General features: G+C 46.5%; 1 protein-coding gene across 17 annotated transcripts in view; it reads left to right on the top strand.

Annotated features, from left to right (window-relative positions):
- Window positions 1-10,362: 10,362 nt before the first annotated feature.
- The window catches only part of LOC142573093 (uncharacterized), a 30,588-nt gene continuing 16,929 nt past the window's right edge, over window positions 10,363-24,021 (top strand). For 3 of the 17 annotated variants that reach the window (XR_012826212.1, XR_012826211.1, XM_075682605.1), the window contains exons 1-2: window positions 10,363-10,459; window positions 15,637-15,773. Coding sequence is in view for 9 of the 17 variants with exons in the window: in XM_075682605.1 (XP_075538720.1) it covers window positions 10,424-10,459; window positions 15,637-15,773 (173 nt within the window). In the remaining 8 variants the exon portion in view is untranslated. Of the gene's footprint in view, window positions 10,460-13,177; window positions 13,367-15,636; window positions 15,774-18,706; window positions 19,857-19,876; window positions 20,015-20,166; window positions 20,218-21,172; window positions 21,405-22,719; window positions 22,811-24,021 lie in introns of those variants that run through there. The other 14 variants (XR_012826218.1, XR_012826216.1, XM_075682609.1 and 11 more) reach the window with 14 other exon arrangements.

Genomic DNA, 24,021 nt, shown 5'->3' with positions numbered 1-24,021 from the left:
GCAATTTACAAGAAACAAACCCTTTTTTATGTATTGATTAGATAAGAACACCTATGTAACAAAAGGTTTCACGTGTTGCAGGACGAAGTGTCACAAGATGTCGCTACCGGCCCTGTGAATGGCATCTAAGTTAGCCGTAGCCGGGCCCTTCTGTAAATAATAGAGAGTTTTAAAATAGGGGCCCCAAACGTTTTGGGGCCCCAAAGAAATAGCGTCGAAGCCACTGCGCATGCGCAAGACGCAAACTGCCTTTGGGTTTTGCGTTGGGAACGCTATTTCACCGATTTAGCGGGAGCCCAAATAGAGGCCCCAAAAGTTTTGCGTCGGCAAACATGGCGGCACCCATCGAAGCGACGGCTCTAACCTAGCACCAAACTGGGTTCGATTCGCGGTAACGCGTGAAGTTCGCAAGCTAGGATAAGTGACTGAGGTTATCGCTTTCTCTCAACTAGCGTGTGTTATGAAGATTGACTCATTAGACGCCGCTGATATTGAATTCGATTGTGGATTTTATGGCTCGTAGGCCTAACACGGCTAAGCTTGGCTGGTGAAGGCTAGTAAAGTTGGTTTGCTCAAAACTAAGCGCAACTAATTGTTTGCTGCTAACAGAATAACCTCTAAATTGTAATTAAAGGCGAAGACACGAAACCCAAAATTTTTATTCCTATCATAAAATCGTATACTTTATTTAATTATTTCTAATAGCTTTTCTTTGACGCCGTAGTGGCGCTGTCAGCGCAAGACGCTATCCGCAAACGCAAAACCCTATTCTAAAACTCTTCACACCTACGTGCTCCAACGCTAACACCCGCAAAGCTCTTTGGGGCCCCAAACCATTGGGGCCCCTATTCTAAAACTCCCTAATGTATGGACAAGCTAAAGCTTTCTAGTATTCGAAATGAAATGAATATTTCGCGCTCAGCGCATAGTTATTGAATTCTGCAAAGCCACAATGTTAGCCGCTATCATCATTATCACATTGCCGTACGCATCGAGCGGCACACGCAGCTAAAACGTCTTCGGTCATCGCGGTAAGTTAGTACGGAGCGGTAATACCGTACCGTATACCGCACTTACCGTACCGTAATACGGCACTGCTAAAACTCTCTAATGTCTTTCCAGACTCGGTTCGGTTGCTGCATCCAAAGGCGCAACAGCCAGGCATAATTTCCTTGCAGTCAAAAGCGAGCGCGACAATCGGAACAAAAAAAAAATAAATAAATACAGCAACGTAGGGAACCTGCGCTGCCTGCGCTCTAACTCAGCCGGCGCGCCCGGCGCTTGGAAGGTATATGGCACCCCAATGTCACTTGGTACGGTTGGGCCAATGAACGCGCCGGCGGCGCGGGGAAAGCGAATGCGGTACTCTGAATTTTTTTCCAGTGACTCTACTCACACCTGCGCGACAGCGTCACTCGGCTGTGCCGTTCTTGTCTATGTGTGTTGCATTTCGGTCGTTTTTTTTTTTTTAAAGTCAGCTTCGGCGCAGTATAATAATGTTATGCAGTAAATCATACACAAAGTTTTGCGGTGAAGCATATTGTAAAATGAAGCATAGCAAGAGTGGAACGGGGGCACTCTCACGGGGACTATAGTACGTATTTCTTAATTATACGCGCGAGCGTTCGCGTCAACTCCGCTAACAGTACGAGCACAGAGATGTCTAATAAGTGTACTGGTACGTCTTCGGAGCTGTTTCTTATTCGGCGGTGGCGATCTAAGGCCTTGTTTTTGGCCGATAGCTCGCCCCTATATCCAAGGTGCGAACATTGAGAAATCGCGGTCGGACACTATGGCACGAACTTAAAAAATAGAGAGAGGAAACAAATGGAAACGAGTGGCAGTGGTGACGCGTGCAAAGTCTTCATACGGGGTTCTTCCGTGAAATGGCTTCAGGAAGGCGGATCGCGGCATCGTTCATGAATCTTAATCAACAGCCACCAGATCCAAGTGAGGTGTGATTCCAGTAGCATTTCGGACACTTTCTGACCATTTCTCAGAACACGAAGTTCCATTTTCTATCAACAGCTTTGTCTATCCTGGGTGTGGGAGCCCAGAATATTGAAAGAAGAAGCATGCGCGTGTGTATAATAAAGGAACGCGTTCCAGTAGCGGTTATATTCCGTTTTTTCTACGCACGAAATGTTTAAGTTTCATAAATTTGCAAAAAAAGGGGGAAAGCATCATAAAGCAACCGTATAGTAGCTGACAAAGAAGAAGACTAGAATAAGCACCAAGTGGTATAGGAAACCGCGGGAGAAAACAAAAACGGCAGAAAACACTACGTTTCTGTCCTGCCCAGCATCCTTCAGTCCCTTTCATTTTTTTTTGTTTTAGCTTATCTTTGCACAATCGATCACTCTTAGCGACTACGCATGCGACGGATACGAACCAGTATGTCACTGCTTCATTCCATTGCAATCAGGAACTGATTCAATGCCTTCAGTTATTTACACGTTGCGCGCGCACTCATCTGTTGTTTAAATCGGTATCATAAGTCGCGTTACTAATGCTGATCCAGCGTTGCGACGTATGCACTGGCGTCGTGCACACAAGCCCGTTGCGCGTTACGGTCCGCTGTGCATCAAGCGCTTTTTCCCGTTACGAAAACGCTCTCACGCTGCCAGCGGCGCTTACGTGAGCGACACGAAAGCGCCGACAGGATTTTTCCATCAAGGCTAAGGCAATCGAACTCGTCGTTCTATAGAGGTTCTCTCTCTCTCTCTCTCTCTCTCTCTCTCTCTCTCTCTCTCTGTCTGACCTGCCTTTTGGTCTCGCTTTCCCGCACACCCCGAACTAGTGCTGCGTTTACGTAAACGTAGTCTATGTAACGCGAAGACGCCGCACGCTGCATGGAGCCGGGAAGGAAAGAAGCGCACACAGACATAAAATGACCGTGCGACGGCCCTCCTGCCCGACCGCGTGCGCACGCACGAACCTCGCAGTACGGAACACAATGCGAGGCGCGGAGTTTGCGCGCGAGGCCCCACCGGAAGGAAGTAGGAGCGGCGTACGGGCGGAACTCCGGGGCGAGGTCGGCTGAGGACGAAGCGAAGCCACGTGGGAATGCGAAGGGGAGAGGGGGCTCCGCGCAACGCGCACGGTCTCTCGCGAGTCCCCCGCCGGCGCGACGTGCTCGGGCGATAATCGAATCTGCCTAGCCCCGAACCGTCGCCCGAGGCCGGAGTCCGGCGGGCGAGTGTAACCACCCTTTTTCTCCCCGCTGCTTCCTTTCGGCCTACGCCGCGGCTGCTACTTCCCGGCGGCCGCGCGCGCGCGGAGGCGGAGCGCGTGCGGATGCTAGGGGAGCATCTGCGCTGGCGCTTCCTCGTACCGCTCGCTCATCCTCCCAACACAAGCGCGCCGCTAGCCGAGGAACGCGCGCGCCCGCTTGCGCGGGACCTCCTAGCGAGTCCTGACGGGAGGGGAAAAACGTGGAACTCGCGCGCTTGGCATCGGCGAGCCGGCGATTCGTGGCGCGTGCGGTTCGGGAGCGTCACGTTCGGGCCACAGCGTACGCGAGTGAGAGATCGATGGGTTGCCCTCGAGAGGCGTCTTTCCTCTGCTTGAAAAACCATTCTCGAGCACGCGCGCGTTCCCGTTTGGGAGACGGGTCCGCCGTGTTGCGCCCAGCGGCAGCGGATGCGCTTATGCAGATTAGGAAACGGGCCGGAGCGCTTTACATGTGCTTTACAGAAAAAGAAAAGAAACGTGAGCGAAGAAAATATTGAGAAGGGCTATAAAGAAAGAAATGAAGAGGGTTGGAAGGCAAACAAGAACAAACGGGGCAATGTGTTTCTAGCTTGTGGTTGTTGCAGGGCACACTGTTTGACGGCATTCCAGCTCTTCCAGGAGACAGAAATGGTCTCAAGGAAGCGGTGCCCAGTTACGTTGAAAATGCCAAAGTGGAGTCATTGCGTTGGTTCGGCTCGACAGCTAAAGGTCTACCACCAGCGAAGGCGCTGGCACTGCCTTGTTTGTGATGTGCGACATGACAAATGCGCTGATGAGAGTATAGCCTGCATACAAAGACGTAATTACCGGGCAGGGTGATGGCAGAGGCTGCACTTGACCCCTCCCCCCCCCCACACACACTTTTGAAGCAAGGTGTGAGACCTGGCTAGTTGGTATTCAATGATAATATAACTAACGCCAGAGTTGACACGGAGCACACTTCTCACGGCAGGATTCCTTGTTCGAATCCTGCCATCGGGAAATTTTAATGATGGTTATTTAATTGTTCATTAAGCAGCACACTGTTGAAAATGACGAGTTTACAAAGTCGCAAAACCGCTTGAAGCCAAAAACACGAAGTTTAGGCAAATCCATGTACTTCCCATAATTCCCATGCTGGGACAACCGCTCCCATTGCAGCTCCCGTAGACACTAGCGCCAGAGTTCCCTCCAGTACTTTTTGTAGGAAACTCTTACAGCGACAATCCGCCTCTTTCATGTTCCTGTGCTGCCCTCTGACCCACGCCGCTAGAAACGCTTTGGAAGGGTGTCGGCGATTTCGCCGGTTGATTTGTGTACCTGCGCCCATGTTGAGTGTGCGTCGGTTGTGCGGTTCGTGGATCGCGATTAATTATTCATCGTTTCTCCGGGGCAGCATGTCGTTCACCCATCGAGTATAGTTGGGGAACAAGCCCGAGTGTGCTGTTGGGGTAACAGCGCGGCCGATAAAGGCACGCTGAGTTCCATGTGCCGACGTGGCTGCCTTGAGTTCGTTGTCGCTGATGTCTGCGATTGCACATCGCTTTTTGTATTCCTTTTACACATTCACTAAACATTTAGCCTATTCAAGAAGGCTTCGAGCGCAGCCTTCCACGTGGGATTTGCCAAAGCGGTGCATTTCTTTACCTCTACAGTTTCAGATCGCTGTTAGCTTCGGTTATTGTAGAAACGGCGCATCGCTGATGTGAAGTAATCTCAAAACGCAGTAAAACATACAGACGAGTCAGTATGAGCGGCCGAGTCCCTTAAATTGCAACTGTGATCCAGACACATATATATTACGGGCTGTTACTACTGATTCTCGCTTTTGTTTAACTTCATCGTACTTACACTTTGCGCGTGCTATAAAGCACTATCAGAGACAACTGTGCTCGGCATAAGTCCCCACTTATATGCCGTGTAGTTCTCTCGCGAAAAGGCGGATGCCATCGCTGACACCGTTGGCAACTGAGCGAGTTTATGCTGCTGTGTCGAATTCACTGTCTCTTTTTTCCCGTTTGACGCAGAGGTAAACAATGATTCTTTGGAATTAAGAAATGTCAGCAGAACAACACGCGCAGACCCACCATCTACGGGAATGCGAGCGGCAGCGTTCGGGAACGGTGACGCAGCGCTGTGTCGCCGCTTACCGCTTATTATGTGCGTGCCATGCGAAGTGAAGCGTAGTTATCAAATCGCTATAGGGCCGCAACCTAACTGTATGAGTGGTTTCCTTCGTCCCGACTGCTTATTTTTTAAGTCCAGCTCCATCGGCAGCGGGTGCACGAACTCGACGGGGTCAGGCCTAACTCAAACTTCGCTACACAGGATCAACATTGACTCAAACTTGACGTGCACGGCTTGAGATGGCTGAAGCTCGTGCATTTCAACTTCGAAGGCGTGTCGATGCATCTTGAGCGCGAATGATTATATTTACAAGTGAATGAGCTGCAGCTATCGCGTTGTCGGTTGGACGGCTGATCACGTAGGGTTCGGTCAAGCTATCGCGGTCGGCACGCTGATTTTGTCGGTGCTGTCGACACGAGAACCCGTCGTGCTATATGACAACTCGCACCCGTCGGTTGCGTCGTTGTCGGTCTATTACGATCAAATGATCTCAGCGACACTTGCTGAATAGTCGGCCAATCGTCGGCATCAGCGTCTTGTCGGTCTCGTATATCGACCAAATGTTACCACGCCTTAAAACAGTACATGAAGTCAGGCACGCGCTGCCACCACCGATAACAGTGGGCCAACGCTGCAAGAAGACTGCTTCAGCAACGTGTTTTTGAGTGTCGCCCAAGTGTAACGCAGGGTTTTATCGATAAATTTGACAGCCGTCAATGCAAGGCGGCAATTACGTGGTTCACGGCGCAGTCCGGACCAAGCCCTGGCCCTTTTCTGTTTTAAAGTGGAGTTGCAGTCTTACGCACATTTTCGGCACCGCACCGACGTCGAGCTACCAGTAGAGTTTCAACGCGGTACATGGCACGAGCGTTTGCAACAGCGCGCGTCCGGGCTACTAGTACACTTTACCCGGGCACTTTTTTTTTTTCCGGGGTACCTTTCCCCGATATCTGGCCGCGCTGCCGCGCGCGCGTCCCTTCCAAAACGTTTTGCGACTAAACCACTAGGGCAGGGCGCATGCGCCGTGAAGCCGCGAAAGAGGCGGATTAACAATTCGACCGGTACGAAGTGGTGAAGTGACCAGGTGTGTGCAAATGAGTACAAATGGTCGGGCTCATTCGATGACAATTCGCTACTCCACTACGAGCTGCACAGGTTAAGAGAGTTAAATGCACTCTTCCTTGATCTCAAGCCAGCACGTTGTGGCAGCGCAGCAAGGTAGTATTGATTGCAGCACATCGATGTTCGAGCGCTGTCGTTAAAAGCTACATCAAGCGATCAGGGCAGGAGCTTCGCGCTGCAGCGCGATTCACACGTACGTTACTGGGAGCTCATATGCATAGCATCAGTTATTTATCAGTTGCTAAAGGGACAGATGACCGCTACTACAGTGCAGGTATAACTACTTGTCTAGCGGCATGCAGTCAACAAAGATTGCAGGAGGCCCGCCGTTTCGCGGCATGTCGAAAGACCGCTGCCGTCGCGGCGCGTACGATCGTGCGCTCGAGCAGTTCGTACACATGATGTCTGCTTATCGCTGCTGTGAATTCATTTATAGCAAGCATTTCCTCGCGATTGTGCTCCTGAATCTAGCAGCGTGCAAACCTTAGCTGAAGGTCAACTTCGTACGCGACTCGCTTCACTTGACACCGCGCTAAAACTTCGCCGCTTATTTCTTGAACGACATACACGTATTCGGCGTTGCATAATTTATTGCCTTTACGCAGCGTGCCACTCCTGAAAAAATTTTCGGCGCCCGATATTCGCTGCAAGCCGTGGTACAACAAAACCGAAAGTGGCGGGTCCATATTGTAAACGTGCTTTCCGAAGCAGACGACCGAGCTTGGTACTACCCAGTTCAAGACAGAGGGCGCTTTTTAGCGCCATTTTCGCAGCGCCCCCTGGGCAATGCAAGAGCCCCATTGAGCTATGGGCGTCTTGCGCTGGAGTTTGAGGTATTGGCCTCGAGCTCCACCAATGGAAAAGCTGGCGCCACCGTCGGCGTGACGTGCTAGGAGGGATCACGTGGACATAGCGGCCGCGTCGGCTGCTTCGGGCGCGCCGAAGCGAGCTGAAAACGAGAGTTTAAATTCCCTCGTACGCTGCGGTCCTCATTTAGTGGCGAGATTTGCCCGCTTCGAGTGTCTCCTTTACAACGCTTGAAATCACTACAATAGGTAGTGGCTGCCTTTGAAGGCGCACAACATGGTAGGCTACTGCTCGGTGCCGCAATGCCGGACGCACGCAACGGAGCACGGTGTCAGCGTTATTCACACGTAGCCGCAGGACAAGAAGCTGTGTGAAGCTTGGCTCGCGAAACATAAAACCGGCAAACAGTCATCGGCTACAACTCGGGTATGCAGCAAGCACAGACGCGAGGAAGATTTCTGCTACGGCGCCCCGTCTGCAATGTCCTGAAAACGCGCACTGAGACGCTCGCCCGAGTCCGCTGCCCGACTAATGTCATGACAGTTTGGTCTATGAACTTGTCGATGCTATAGATACTGGCAAGTTCAGTGGAGTGGAAAGGCAGCGGTAAGAAGCACATTTAAAAAAAGCATGGCATATGGTCATGTTTGTGTTATGAATTAATGCACTGGATTACAAAAAAGGAGCAGCGGGGAATTACACGCTGAGAACACCGATAAACATACAGTGCGACGCAACTCGAGAAATAGTATTGAAAGGTCAAAGAATTTAGTAGAACAAAAAGATTGAATCGTCGCGACGGCACATCACAGTCCCCGTAGGCGTCGAAGTCTCTACACTGAAATTATTTTTGAACAGCTCTGATAGCGCCCACGCAACAATGGTTGCTTGTATACTGTCGAATGCTCATATTCTGCGGCCTAAAGCTCATGGCACGGTGCGAAAACGCGCGCGCGGACAAGCATGCAGACGCGCAGTCGGTCGCTGCGAATCTGCGCGATCGCTTCATTGAGGCTTCATTCTATTACGCTCCATTTAGTTATACAAACACTATAAGAACATATTTCAGATAGTTAGCTCTCAGCGTTTACCTACCTTTCACGCAAGAAGCCGGTTCGGGAGACTCCATCGCGGCGACCGCGCGCAGTGGCGTTCACTGTACGTATTCGGTAAAGAGATAGCGTCTGTAAACGATTGTGTGCTTTCAGTTTGCCCAAGATTATTATTTAGACAGTAAGAAACTTCTCTCGTTTCGAAAGTACTTACAGAAATGTCCGGGAGAGCTCGCGCGTGGTGTTTTCAGTGAGCGCTGACAGGAAAACCTATGAGGAGCGCGCCACGTGATCCCTCATACTACGCCAGCGAGGCGCTTCCGATAGATGGCGACTCCGTAACTCCTCGCAGCCAATAGTAGCGGCGCCTGGTGGCGGCGCGGAAAACGACATCTGGCTCGTACCAGCTTGGGTCGTATTGAGCCATGGCTGTGGCGAAGCCCGTTTCTGACGTTTCTAGGCAGAGTTTTGCGTCGTTTCGCATTTTTTTCTGCCCTGTTGCAAGTGCGAAAAGGCTCGTCACTTCTCACAGACCATGCCGACCACGCTGGGAGCTCGCCGCAGCCCATACTTTAACGAAAACGGACTCTCCGTGTGCCGTGGGACGTAATGCTGGGAGCAGAAGGAATCGGTGACGCCGATCCGGAGAGACCTAGCCCAACCTCGAAAAGGCGTCACCGTCATTACTTCTGCGTCTTGGGCTGCCACGAACAAGAAGGCCTGAATCCCAACATCGGATTCTACCGTTTTCCTTCAAGGCCTCACGAAGTGGAGCGTCGGGCGCAGTTCGTCGCGCTGAGTAAGCGAAACTTCGCGCCATGCTGACTGCTTCGCCTGTCTTGAAGCTTGCTTGGTTATCTGCGTTCTAAATTTCGGACTTTTGCACCAGCAAACCGACATAGCAGCAGGCATGGCTGGTAATTCACGATTCGAGACCCGGCCACAGCGACAATTAACAATTGGACCGATGCGAAGTGGTGAAGTGACCAGACATGTGCAAATGACCACAAATGGCCGGGCTGATTCGGTGACAATTCACTACCACACTACGAGCAGCACAGGTTAGAGAGTTAAATGTGCTCATACTTGACCTCAAGCCAGCATGTTGAGGCAGCGCAGCAAGGTAGTATTGCTTACAGCAGATCGATGGTCGAGCGCTGTCATTAAAAGCTACGTCAAGCGAGTAGCGCACGAACTCGCGCTGCAGCGCGATTCGCACGTACGTGCGAGCTCATGTGCATTGCATCAGTTATTACCAGTTACTAAAAGGGACAGATGGCCGCTACTGCAACGCAGGCATAACTACATGTTTAGCGGCATGCCGTCAACAAAGATTGCAGGAGGCCCGCCGTTTCGCGGCATGTCGAAAGACCGCTGCCGTCACGGCGCGTACGATCGTGCGCTCGAGCAGTTCGTACATCGCGGCGCGTACCGTCGTGGGCTCGAGCAGTTGCGTACACATGATGTCTGCTTATCGCTGCTGTGGATTCATTTATAGCAAGCATTTCCTCGCGTTTGTGCGCCTTAATCTAGCAGCGTGCAAACCTTACCTGAAGTTCCACTTCGTACGCGACTCGCTTCAGTTGCGATTGACACCGCGCTAAAACTTCGCCGCTTAATTATTGAACGGCGTACAGGTATTCGGCACTGCATAATTTCTTGCCTTCACGCAGCGTGCCACCCCTGAACAAAATCTTCGGCGCCCGATATTCGCTGCAGGCCGTGATACAACACAACCGAAAGTGGCGGGTCCATAGTGTAAGAGTGCTTTCCGAAGCAGACGACCGAGCTTGGTACGACCCATTTTAGGACAGAGGGCGCTTTTTAGCACCTTTTTCTAGGGGCTTTACCTTTTTCGCAACGCCCCCTGGGCAGTGCAAGAGCCCCATTGACTGCGCTCAAGATACGCAAGTTGGAAGTGGCACGAGCACATCGAAATTGGATTTCACCGCTCTTTCTGCGCACGCGCGAGGAGCAGTAGTTGCGAGAGAGAAATGTGGGGACTTTTGGTGCTCAAAATTTCTCTTCGCCTAGGTACTACGGGGAAGAAAACAGTTTGCTCCGTTTGTCCCTAGCCGAGCTTGCAGCACAGAATCGACAGGATGCGTGGGCGGCAAGACCAGAAAGCCGCGTCCGAGGTGAGTTTGTTGCTATTTTGTTGCAACGGCAGCATATTAAATTTTGTAGTCGCAGGGGATACGTTTGGAAGTGAGGTGTCTTCTCGAATGACTTTAGTGGCAAAGTATTACGTCGTGCCGATGCATTGTTCATTAGTGTCGTTGATCAAGGTCAGCATACCACGCACTTCAGGGGAATCGCGGGAACGGAAACAGTTTATGAATTAACTGCCGTGCCGATGCATTAGTTCTTAATGTAACTGAGCATACAACACACTTGGAGATTCGTGGGAATGGAAATTTTGTACTCTGTATGTGTATGTGTGTACTTGCGTCGCCATGCGATCGAGCCGTAGATCGTTGTGAGAGCTGTACAGCCACACTGGCAAAACACTACGCCCTGCGGATGAATACGGAAGAAATGTATGCTAAAGAAAAATGGTCGTCATGCAACTTCATAGCAGTAGACCTTTGTGAAAGCTGTACAGTAACACTGATATTGGCTAGTACATAATCCAGGCTGTTACAATGTCTAGCTCATATAAGGGGCGCTCTATGTCGACGAAACAAGGGCTCAGATCGCTACAACCGCATGCGAAATACTCTGAATGCCTGCCAGTACACTTGTTCGGCGTCTCCGTGCTTGTACTGCGGCAGGAGACGTGACGGCAAGTGGGCGCGTATATCACAGTGGCCGCTTTCCACTCTTGGTATACTTTGCCGCAATACAATGCGCATGCTTCATTGCGCGACACTGGTGCCCTGCAGCGAAGCTGGCTTTAGGCAAACGGCATTATGCAACGCTCGAGCCATCTTGTCCGTCACTGCGGATAGAAAACGCATACACGTTCAACCTATTTGAGCTGCATCATTTTGTCGATGTTTACCCCTCTATACTAAATGAAGAGGATAACGTACGCCAGTGTGGGTGATTTAAAAGATTAATAAAAAGCCCGGTAACATATGTGCTGTCAGTGAAAAAACACTATTAATGCAGGTCTCCACGCTCCTGTAAAGAAAAAAAAAGATGCAATTCAGTGGTGACCCTCTGGAGGTGGATCCGTACCTATCTAAGCCCAGCCGGCTCATTAGTCACAAAGTAGGAGCTGAAGAGAACTTTTTAATGCTCATTAGACTACATTGACAGCGATTATTTGTGGTCGGCAGTGACAAATGCATTGCACCAAACAGTGAGACTTCGTCTTAATCCGCAATGCTTACGTGGCGAACAGGAGAGCAAAAGGTGAAAACAATGTTTTCATACAAGGCAAGTCATCCATGTAGTGGAATTGCATTTATCGTTGGTGTAGTGTTGATGCACTTTCTGAAGTCCAACCTTTAATGCAGCTTAGTTTCCGTTGGTGCAAGTGCTTCTACTGGAAACATCCAAAATATGATTTATCAAATCAGGTTGCCGTCTTGTAATTTTTGAAATTTTCCTCTGGTCTTAAGTCTTTTCTGAATCTGGAAGAGCTGGCTGATTGTACATTTCATCTCGAGATAGTTTACACACTTCCAGCAACACAGGTTACCACACTTTGTTGAGTGCAGATGAGCACTGCAAATTCTATCATTTTGATGAGGCACCGATCTAATGCCACTCACTCTTGCCACAACGCTTTCTCAACTTGTACTGTACTTGTTTCTTCCACCTTCCATTTGCAGCACCAGGGCTAAGGCACAACAGCAATAACATTTCTAGCAGAAAATGCTTGCTCCTTGGCATCTGATCCCCCGTTCATTTGCTACTTTCTTCCAATTTTTTTTAATGTGATGCTCCTGCCTTCACACACTGTCAGACTGTTCTCCTTCATGCGTTTCCTTGTACTCTTTCTGTCCGCTTCTTGCTCAACATACCGTGCATGCCTTCAGTCTTGTCCTTTTCTATCTCTCCTCCAGAACCTGCAACTTTCAACAACCTGGCATTATTTTGCTTCTTTTTGTGATAGTGCCTGGCTATCTGTTGCTGATGCCACACATTCACTTTGCAATGGTTTATTAGACCACATACATAAATTAATAGCTGTATAAAACCTTGACCCTCCAGCACTTCCACAAAATTCATGCAGAAGTGGAAACAAAGATTACTTAATTCCTCACCACACGTTACTATGTCTGCATCAAAGCTTGATATTACCAACATGTGTGCAGTGTCGTTGCCCATGCTTCCTGGACAGGAAAGCCAGTTGCTCCAGTTCACAAGGCTAGAACAACTGCGAAGTGATTGAGCTATCTGCTTGTGCTGCATTTTTTTGCCACAAGCTGTACAAGGTCATGGCTTGTGCTGCAGAAACCGCATCTTTTTGCCTGCTGCATTCCTTTGTGATGCATTGAATGTGTCTGCTTCTGTTTCCCCTGCTATTTTTACAGAGAAGCTGTATATGGCTAGGTTCTGACCATGACCAATAGTGCATACATCGACAGGGTGTGTAGAAAAAAGTTGCGTCGACAAAATTGAATCCACAGTAGCCTGCTGTGCGCCAGCAGTGCTCAGTGGCTCCGGAGTGCATGGCAGAATAATAAAACGTCATTGTGTACCCACCAATGTCTGTGCCTCGTTTTCTTGTGAAGTCGACATCGCTCTAGCGACGTTATCAGCAGTTTTACTTTGGTCCTGCTATGGCCAGGACGCGTCTAGTTCGTACTGAAGAACAACAATGTGCATGTTAAGAGCACCGGTGTGAGCAACAGCGTGAAGGCAACGGGCAGTTGCTATAGCCAGACCCGCCTTGTCTGCAGATCCGTAATGTCGGCTAGCTGCTCTGTGACCGATGAAGAACAGCGTGCCCGTGAGGATCACCTTTGCAAACAGAAGCGGGAGTGGGCACGAAAGCATCGGCGACCAATTGCAGTATATCACAGTGACCACAAAGCAATGGTTACCATGGTGACAAAGTAAATAGAAGATCAAAGATAACGAAGTTGTGTGTATGTTTCTTTATTTAATCAATATAGCAATTAACCATATATAACTCAATATACTTGTCAACAAGTACAGCTTCAGCTGGTCTTCCATCTTCACATAGTGGAAGGGCTCTGAATTGTATTTTTTTTTATCATTTGTCATCAAACTTGTGCATTTTCTTTTTGTAATGCTACAGCCTGTTTCGTGCCTACTGTTTTCTCTGCTTTTGCCTATTCTGCAGCAGTTGCTGGCATTGTCTCTTGCCTAGGTGTTGGTCCGCACAACATGCTAGAGATGCCATAGACAGTTTAATCACAGGGTGTTCAATGTAAGAGAAGGTCAAAATTACTGGTGTTTCTAATTTTTTAAGCAGCGATTTTTGAACTCTTGTGTGATAAAATCTCGCTTTGTTGATAAACAAGTGATTATCTTTGACAAGTTGTTTCCTATGACAACATTTTTTCTGCGTCGAAAGTTCACACATTTGCCAACAAGGTGCACACACGAGTCAAAGAACTTTGAAACTTTATAGGTCTTGCTTCATGCTTTGTCACTTGGTTTGACATTTTATTCTCATTTTTGATCTCATTAACCTGGCTGCTGTGTGGGAATACTGAACTTGCTACTTAGTACTCAGCATGAAACAATGCTTTAAAACCACTGTGTTGTCCACTGGCCTCACCATGCCACTGTGTGGTTTTGATCAGAATTTTCCATCATAAGTACACCGTTACAAACTTGCACATGACAAGTATGTTACCCTATATGCAAGCAATGCACTGTTTAAAGCCGAGCTAAATACTTCACCAAAAGAACTGCTTTCACCTCCAGTCCACTCTTTTTAGTCTGTTGTCTAAACATCCTGCCAAATACTGTCATTGCTATTGCGTCCTGCTGCAAATGTTCATTGTCAGTATACCTTAATTGTGTTGCCTGCTAGCGCAAGTAATATGCCTGAAAATGTACTATGGTGGTGTCCTGTCCTCTTAAGGATGACCAATTTTCCTGGAAACCATAGTAGCCAGAAGAATGGTATTTAAAATGTGCATCACCAAGCTCTGCAGAAGAGCAGAGCTCAGTGTTTGAGCTTTGACATCACTCCATAGAATACCTGCATATAATTTGTGCTCAATTAACCTTGCTGCAAGACTTTTTCCAAGGGCAAGGCCTAGAATTTTAGTCAATTTTTGATGCTCTGACCTAGTTTGATGTGATTTTCTGTGACATTTTTCTCTATTCCTTTCTTGATTATCTTGGATAGTGGCCTTCTTAGGAGCTATTGCTTCATTAGATGTTTCCTAGGAAGGAAAATCTTGGAAGCCATTATACCACACTAGTGCGCATCATCTGTAAGGAAACAAAGCACTGCATGAGCAGAGGTCTGTCTGCGGCAGCTGCTGTGAATTGCGCCCACGCATCACCCATGTGCTGCTCTCGTGGTCTTCCAATTAGCAACGCAGTTGCACCACACCTTGCTTTGTTTGCGAAGTGCCACACGAGATAGATTGTCCATGCTAGCCAATATATTGCGAAATGGAAACCTGTATAGAGCTGCACTCAAATTTCGCATTAGGCAGTAGGCGAAATATTTTGTAAAAGTAACAATTATATAAATACCATGCAATGAAACCAATCAATATGTACTGAACCAAACTTGTCACCTAATCGCACTGCAGGGAACCCCTGATCATTCTAAGTTACACCAAAGGCTTGTCATATTTAAATAGTCTCTTGTGCACGCAGTGTATGAATGGGATATCATTGAAAAATATGTGAATGCCTAACGGAGTGTAATCAGGACTGGCACTTTTTCACTGTAACTGTCAGTTCCCTATATGTTGCTTTGCTATAGGGAGGTTATGCTCTAATAGAAACAGTTGGAAGACGGTTCTGTCCACATTGTCACTTCCATCTATATTTGTGCATTCGTTTAAGACCCATCAACTAGCCCAAATTAATTTACATATCTCATAAAAGCAAGTGCACTGCAGTTGGAGCTTTGGAAATAGGCCTGTGTTTAAAACAGATTCGAGTGGTCGACACATGAAGTGGGCTCGTTCATGCGAGTACCCATGTCAGTGCTGTATTGTCTTTTTTTGAAGAGGATCGATCTATTGTTCCTGCTTTAGATAAAGTCTACTGATCTAGAGAGCATATTTTAAAAGGCTGATGAAAAGGGGAACACTTTTGGATTTTGCGTGCTAACTACTATCTTGTCAGCTGCTACAGTTTTTGTAAATATTCAGTAAATATATTTGGTGCATCTCTTTTCCTCTGTAACACTTTCATGGAGGTTGCGGACGCTTCCAGACGCAAGACTGATTTATGCAGCAGGTGCTCCTTGGCTGCATCTGCAATGCTAGCTCAAGGCGAGAATGCTTTGGCCACGTTGCCATCTGCATCCACAGTCATCCTGGCACAACCGCCATGGTATGTTGGCCACAGAAACGTCACGTGGGTTGACAATATGTGTAGGCTGCTGTGAACACAGTTGGCAGGTGGGCTTTGCTTGCCTTGCATGGTTTAGATTCCAGCTTATGATCTTGAAAATCTCACCTTGTGCTTCTATTGAAGCATTACAAGCAATGGTGTCTGTCCTTTGGCATCATTATCTAAAACTTTTCACCTGTGTTGCCATCTGTTTACAGCAATGTTTCTCTAACTTATCTTATGTTCAAGTGCCATTGTAAGTTAATTCTGGTTCACACATTTGACCCATCCTGTCATGTCTCGGCACCAAATGTTACGGAACCTGTATCTGTGAAAATAGAGGGTTTTCACACCATTTTCTCCTCTAACACAGGATACTGATGATGTTTATAGCATCAGCAAATGTCGATAGCGTCTTGTTTCTGCAGAGAAATCGGCAAGGAAATGCTCTGTCCTGACAGACGCATGTACCGTGATGGGGCCGATAACACCTGTGTGAATCAGGCCTTTGTGAGGAACATAGTTGTCAATTTACCTTTTGACTAGTCTGGCCATGTCAAGAATTGCTGGATAAAACATACTTCTCTCTTTCAGAAAGATAATTGAAGTGTTTTGGAGGTTTTCCTAATTTCCTGCCTCTGGCTTGAGCAGGTGTGCAAGATGCAAGCATTAGGTCCATAGAATTGACTGCACCATTTGAAGGTGCACCACTGTAAATGTTCGGTTTGCCTGCGAGACTGTGAAACATGCTTTGTTAAGAGTCTTGTGGCTTTGGTAAATATTACATCTCAATGTGCAGAAATACGTCTCAAGATGTTGAACTTTAAAGGGGTACTTACATGATATTTTTGACTATTCATTTCTTGCGTTAAATCAAGGTCCTAGACTTCTAAACTCTAGAAAAAATTGTGACAAGCTTCAGAGCGCAGTTAGTAATTAGTAGTACTGACTTTTCTACAGCCAATTTCAGTGTCGTTTTTTTATACAGTGGAACCTCGATACGATTCTGCTTAATACGTTTTTCGAAATGTTGTTTTTTTTTTTTCTTGAAAATCCGATTTGGTTGAATATGTTGGATGATATGATTTTCCTATGGTACACTTTATTTTCCAGTTCCTGTGAAGATCGTATCAATGAGGTTCTACTGTATTTCAGTTTTTAATTTATTTCTCATTAACCCTTATTGACAATTGTTGCCTACAGGCAACATACCAGAAAAAAGAATGTTTGTCTTGCGTAGTTTCATTATTCAGTACCAAGTTTCTGGCTAGGTGTCTTTGGCCAACACTGAATGAGAGGCAACAACTGTCATTTGTTAGTTCAGAGCAGACGAGGAAGAAGTTTGGCATGTGACTCACTGTCTTTAAAAAGTAAGGTCAGAGGATACAGGCCGATGTAAGATATCCAACTGCGGTGGTGTCACACATCTGAAGTAAAGCAAAAGAAATGTACACCTATGGTTCATATGTGACGAGAGCTGTCTATACAAATTGAAAACAAAGCCTCAGGTGACTTGGGGTGAGGCCCACTTCCAGATTCCTGCCTGGGGCTATTGTATTATTATCATAAATATTTACCCCTTCATATCAGTAAAATCATAAAACTTTCCACATATTTATTCATGAGGTGGAAATGTGCACATCAGCTGCTGTGAAATATAACCTCACCGAGCATTCGACCTCAGTCAACCTCAAATTTGTCCATGAGGTTGCCACTGCCATAGCTAAAAAATTTTAACAGCCAACCAATGTCGCATCACTTAGGGAGGTTGAGATCAGCTTAGGTTGACTTCATTACGTCAGCCGTGTGAACCTTGTGAGGTTGGCCATCTTTGCATGGAAGCCTACATTCTATGGCCCCCTGTAGAATCCTGGGATGCTATAACATAAAATGATTCCAAACTTTTCTATTCCAATTCTGCAATCAGCCCACCACGATTGGTCAAAACTTTTTCAGGCCACTCCAAACTTCACCCGTCTGTCACGAAAACCGTGATGGCTCTCCATCTGCTATACATGTACACACTGAGTATGAATGATTAAACTGCACAAAAGAAAAATAATTATTCCTGATTCAACGCCTTTTCACCATTGGCCCTCTGCTATTGGTTCAATGTTTTTGGGTAACACCCACCTCGCCTGTCTGTCACGCGACCTCACAAAACCACAAAAACTGACTGCATCAAAGTGACGTGTACGTGGAAAAAAAATGCATTAATATGCTGAACAAAACTGAAAATTTTTCTGAATAGCCAGAGACTGCCCCGTTCTGAAAGGAATAGAAGATGGCTGCCCGCCGATTGCTCAGGCCCTCGCTACTCACACCTGCCGGTCAGCATGTATTTGCACATTATAAACCTTTTTGCACGGCAGTAAAACGTTATCGAGCCCTTGCGGCATGTATACAGCATCGCTCTGCCAACTCTTCCTTGCTGAGGATTTGTTTTAGCGGCATTCTTATCCTTCTGTTGCAAGCCGCCGCGATTTTCGACCAGCCACCGCAAGCTAAATAAGGTGAAGCGGACCATTCGGAGAAGCCAGCACCACCCTCTTCATGCGGTTATCTATTTTCACTGTGCTGGCTCGGCCCCATCGAAACCCTCTCCACTAGACCGTACACCTCGCCTCTTGTCAGCTAATTAGATAAGAAAAACCGCTGAGTGTAGGCAATGTTATTGGTTTTGGAAGTGAACAAAGGTGACCTCCTATAAACGAGGAGAGTGTTTGGTTGGGTTGCTCAGACAACGCTGCAAGTCACTGCCCGATGCTTGCGCCGGTGGTTACATAAATTTGATGTCAGGAGATTGGAATCAAAACAGTTTGAAATCATTTTATGTTATAGCACCCCTGAATGTGCTTTACTTTAGGTGCGTTCAATTCGCCTGCACCGCCTGAACCAGTTCACAAGGTGTTGCACCCTGCCATTCGTTCCAGTGGTGCAGCAATGGCACCCGCTGAACCACTCCGTTCGTTTCAAAAGGTGCAGGGCTGGTTCATGATTTTGCTGCACCTACTCCGCTGTCGGTGCCGACTTGGTGCAGGCGTACAGGTGCGACGCAGCAGTGCAGCAGACAATCCAGCACATGGGTGCAAGCACCATTAAAAGCCCGCTTACACACGTCTGATGTGTCTACAAGTGTGGTTTGTAGTTAGGCCCACAAGCTGATAATTCTTGTAGTTCACAATCTTTCAAATGTACGCACTCTGTGCACATTAATCGGGCATAACATAACACCTGCACCGCATCTGCACCTTGGCATTTGTTTCGAGTGTTGCGCTGTGCCTGCACCGCAGAAACAAGCTGCACAATTTCTGAACTTCTCGTGAACCTCCGTTAACTGGTTCACAGTTGTGCAGGTGAATTGAGCAGACCTTTTAAGTGCTTCCACATGAAGCTCTTATTTGCCCTTACGTTGCTTGGTGGCCTGATGGCTGCTTCAGGTATTGTACAAAATGTTCGATTCAACATTGAAAGAAAATTCAAGGATATGAATGCTCATGAAGGCCAAAATTCAGTGACATACAAATGCATTAATTCTGCACATAAACTAAAAATTGTCAAATTTCCTTCTTCCTAGCTGCATTCAGTTAAGCATGCTACTAAGTTGGAATTGCTGGAAAAGTGTAAAAAAAGGCAATTCTCTTTTATAGTGTAGAGTGTCGACTGATAACTGGCCTTACGGCCAGAAATGATGTGCTTACCTTGAGGAGGATGCTCTAGTTCAGTGCCAACTCTAATCTCTTCATTCAAATACATGTAAAATGCAGAAATGCTTTTGAGACTACTGGAATAATTTCAATGAAATTTGTTGCATTTGAGAGAAAAAGTTAAATTTTAGTCATTCTAGGCTGCATAATTTTGATTTAGGACCTTGAATATTTAGGAAAAATTGCTGAGAGTCAGTAAGCTTACAAATATAAGCACAAAGTTTACAATTTCATAGCTTTTGTATCAAGTTGTAAACTTCATACGGAAGTCTTTTTAATTTCACAATTTTCAAAATTTCCTGCCACAGAAAATTGCCCCCTAAAACAGTCTCTACATTTCAGCTTTTTTTTTTTTTACATGTAACCAACCTCATCGAATTCTGCTGCTGGCTTCAGAGAAAAACTATTTCTCTGTTCCCATGTATTCAGATAGGAGCTCCCAAGATAAAACTGCCTCCAAGTCAGGTAAACCATTGTATTAAAGAATATTATAAGGAAGAGGAGGAGAAGGAAAAACATTTATTAAAAGAAAGAAAGGAAAAGCAGGTGTCTTTCTGCTTGTGTGGGAGGCGCCCTTAGTCCAGGACTCCTGCGGCTCTTGCTGTCTCCCGGGCTTGCCACACCTGGTGTAACAAGAATTGTGTTCTCATTTGAATTACTGGAGTATACTTTTTCCTTTGTCATAGGTGGAAAAGTAAAGTATCAGCAACGTTCTCACACCTACACTGTCCTTATTGGTATGTAGTGTGACTAAATTCTGCTTTTGCATTAGTTGTGTTGATAGCATGCTTGTTCCAAATTCTTATTTGTTCCTTTTGCAAATTTTCATTTTGTTCAAGGAACTTTCCAAAAGGGGAACGTATCCAATAAAATAAAGCACTATTTTACTTTCATGCTGAAGATTCATAACTCTTACAAATTGATGTGGTTTCTACCTGGTGATCTTCACTAAAGAGTTATGAGCTAGGTACTAGGGTATCCCAGCAACATCATGAGCAAGCAACACCATCTTCTCTCATCTCTTAGAGAAAAAAAAAAAATCGTTATAACTTTACTTCACTCTGCAAAATATCACTCGTTTTTTTTATTTTTACATGTTATAGTACACAAGCGCCTATTAAACAATGAACAGTACACCTCATTGTCTTCTCCCATCCAGTCATCCCTGGCCCAAGACTAAGCGACTGCCAGGTCAGCAAGCCAAATTAAAGAAAGTGTACCACACATGAAATAGGACGCTGAAAAACTTTTAGATAAATTGTGTTGTAGTTTAACCTAACCCCTCCTCCTACATGACAAAAACTTGTTTGCATGTCAAGGTAGCATCAGAAAATACTAAATTTCTTTTCTGATTGAAATTAAACCTGGAAAGTATTCTATCAAGTGCAGAGGGCAGAAGGGCATTAGCAAATAGCATAGCTTTCAAGATTTTTCACGCAGTGCCTATAGGTTGCCTTGATGCTGCCTCCAATCTCCCTTGTACTGAAGCATGCACACACACATTATACCTCCATTGATACCGAAGTCCCACTCAAAAGTCTCTGGCCAACGCAAATCATCCTGCATGTACCGCTGACGAGGTGTACATCTTTGGCGAAGTTATTTCCGATTCAAACATCTGATGGGCCAGAAAACTATAAATTTCGTTATGTCACCATTAACCAAAACACGAATTAATATTCCTGCTTGCAGGGACACAAACTGACTGCTGTTACTGAACAGCGCTCCGTGGCATTCAAGTGAAGAATGATCTTGATCGTCACTTATACGAATAATCATTCGGTTTTATGGCTGGGATTCCTAGGTCATGTGAATTGTAGTGGAGCTGCTTAGTGTAGTGACTGATTTGGGGCTGCTCAATATTTTTTTTTTTTTTTTGATGCCACTCTAATGTCCGCCAAATAAAAGAAAATGTTTCTTTCTACATTGTGTCTTATCATTGCTTTGCAATTTGCAAGCACAGTACAGCAAAAAAGGGGCTTTGCCTTACATTGGTTCTATTTGAAATAGGCTGTTTATTTCGGCATACATGCTGCAGCTTGTGCTCTCCAGGTCTCCAAGCATGAGTACCTGCTTCTGAGAAGATGACAGCTGTAAGAAACAAATGACTCTGTGTCACACAATTACAAAAACATGAAAGTGCCTGCTTTATGATAGATACAAAAAAATGACAACTCAGGCAGACTGGCAGAGCAGTCATCAATAATAAAACAAGACATTGCACAGTTTATTTGCCTAAGAAATGAGGTCTGCACATCAAGCTTAGCAATTCTCGGCAGCTTGCTCGCTTTATACAATCAGTCCACATTGTTAGCTCAACATATCCGTTTGATGGATTTCACAGTTCTCTTTAACACTCTGCCTGTCCCTTACTTCACCAAATCTGTTGTTGCTGTGAGCACCGCTGAAATTACAGCGGAATCTCATTGATAAGTGTCCAGGAAATTGTAGCTGTCATTCGTTTTAACATCTATTTCAACAAACCAGTTGGGCAAGGGCCTAAAAACCAGCAATTTGGAACCATCAAGTTACAGTGCACAGGGCTGGGCAAACACTTTGAAATTGGGTGCCAACAGCACAGAAGGTTGCACTACCCGCCGTGGTTGCTCAGTGGCTATGGTGTTAAGCTGCTGAGCACGAGGTAGCGGGATCGAATCCCGGCCACGGCGGCCGCATTTCGATGGGGGCGAAATGCGAAAACACCCGTGTACTTAGATTTAGGTGCACGTTAAAGAACCCCAGGTGGTCGAAATTTCCAAAGTCCTCCACTACGGCATGCCTCATAATCAGAAAGTGGTTTTGGCACGTAAAACCCCACAATTTAATTTAATTTTAATGTTTGCACTAACTTTCCAAATGCAGGCAGATTTAGGTGAACAATCACATTTAAGGTGGAGGTTATGTGCTGCTGATCTATGGTGTAAAAACACACATCTTGCTTTTACGTTGGCCTTGTTAATCAAAGAAACATATGTGCCATAGAATCTTGACTGTGGGTAATATTAGTGATAGCCACATTAGACAACTGCACCCGTCCTTCTGGGGAGCTTCTTTGCATTCTTATGAGAGGAACTTTTGAAGTTTAACCATGTTATAGTGCTGCACAGCGAGGGCAATTTCGTTTCAAGGCCAATGAACCAGGAATGCAAAACATTTCTCTATGGAGTGAACAGCGTACCCTACTTTTTTAAACTTACCAAGCTGATTGAGCGTATTTTTTCTGTCCATATCACCAACAGAAATCTGCCAATATCCAGAACGAAGATCAATAGAAGAGAAATAGCTGGAACCATGGAGGCAGTGAAGGACATCGTCTATATTTGGGAGCAGGTAGACTTCCTTCTTAGTAATTTTGTTCAGATGACGGTAGTCTACACAGAAGCGCCACGTGGCGTCCTTCTTAACCAAAACCACAGGTGACGCCCAGGGACTTGAAGAAAGCTTAACGATGTTTTTATCTAGCATTTTGTTCACTTCACTTAGAATTACTCGGCGTTCCGATGCAGAAATTTGATATGGTCATCGGTGAGTAGGCGTAGCATCGCCAGTAGAAATCCGATGCTGGACCGCGAGCGTCTGGCCTAAAGGGTGATCCTTTGAAGTAAAAAATATCTCGGTAGGAGGATAATACGTGGCAAAGGTTGTCAGCCTGCGCAGAGAACAGGTCCACCGCAACCATTTTCTTTATGTTGGCATCGGTGCCCGAGGCTGGTGCAACGGGCTTGCTAAGCTCAGAAGAACCATCGGTTGATAAAGCTGCTACGTGATAGTCGCCGAGACAATCAACGTTGACAAGGCAAATACCTTGCAGTAGGATTTGCTTTCCCAATCAAAAGTTAAAGATAGGCATGCGAGTATGGTTAGCAGTAACAGTCAGAATGCTGTGAGGCACGGTGATGTCATACTGTGGTGGAATGTTGGGCAGAGGAGTGACGAGGTACTCGCCATCAAGAACAGGTGGGCAACACAACAGTTTAATATAGGCTATTGACTTCGGTGGCAGGCGAATAAAGCAGGTGAGGCGTAAGCGACACTGGGGTGCGTTAGAAGGTTCTACGAGAATCGGCAACTCAAGGCAAAGGGTACTGGCAGAGCAGTCAATAAGAGCAGAATGCGCAGAGAGAAAATAGAGTCCGAGAATTAGGCCATGGGGCAATGAGCAATCACGGTGAAGAGGGCAGGAGTGTGGCGGCCGGCGATGCTCACACATGCCGTACATATGCTGATGATAGGCAGAGTACCGCCATCCGCAACGCAACCAACGTGTGCAGACACTGGGGTGAAGTGCTTTTTCAGTCGTCGTCGGAAGGCAGCACTCATAATAGAAAGATGTGCTCCTGCATCGATGAGTGCAGTGACAGGTGTAATGGTTGGAGTCGGGCATGAAATAGATGGTAGCTGGCCCATGCAGTCATCGAACTTATCCACGCTGAGGACGTTGTTGAAGGGAGAGACTTGTTCTCATCAAGAATGAGGAATCTGGGATTTATTTACAGTATCTGCATGAGAATGTGACAGTTCATCAGTCTAACATGACTGAA

This window comes from Dermacentor variabilis, chromosome 2, assembly GCF_050947875.1.
Source record: "Dermacentor variabilis isolate Ectoservices chromosome 2, ASM5094787v1, whole genome shotgun sequence".
Classification (NCBI taxonomy): domain Eukaryota; kingdom Metazoa; phylum Arthropoda; class Arachnida; order Ixodida; family Ixodidae; genus Dermacentor; species Dermacentor variabilis.
Note: the sequence above shows the minus strand (reverse complement) of the source record. Positions and strands in the feature narration are given on the sequence as shown.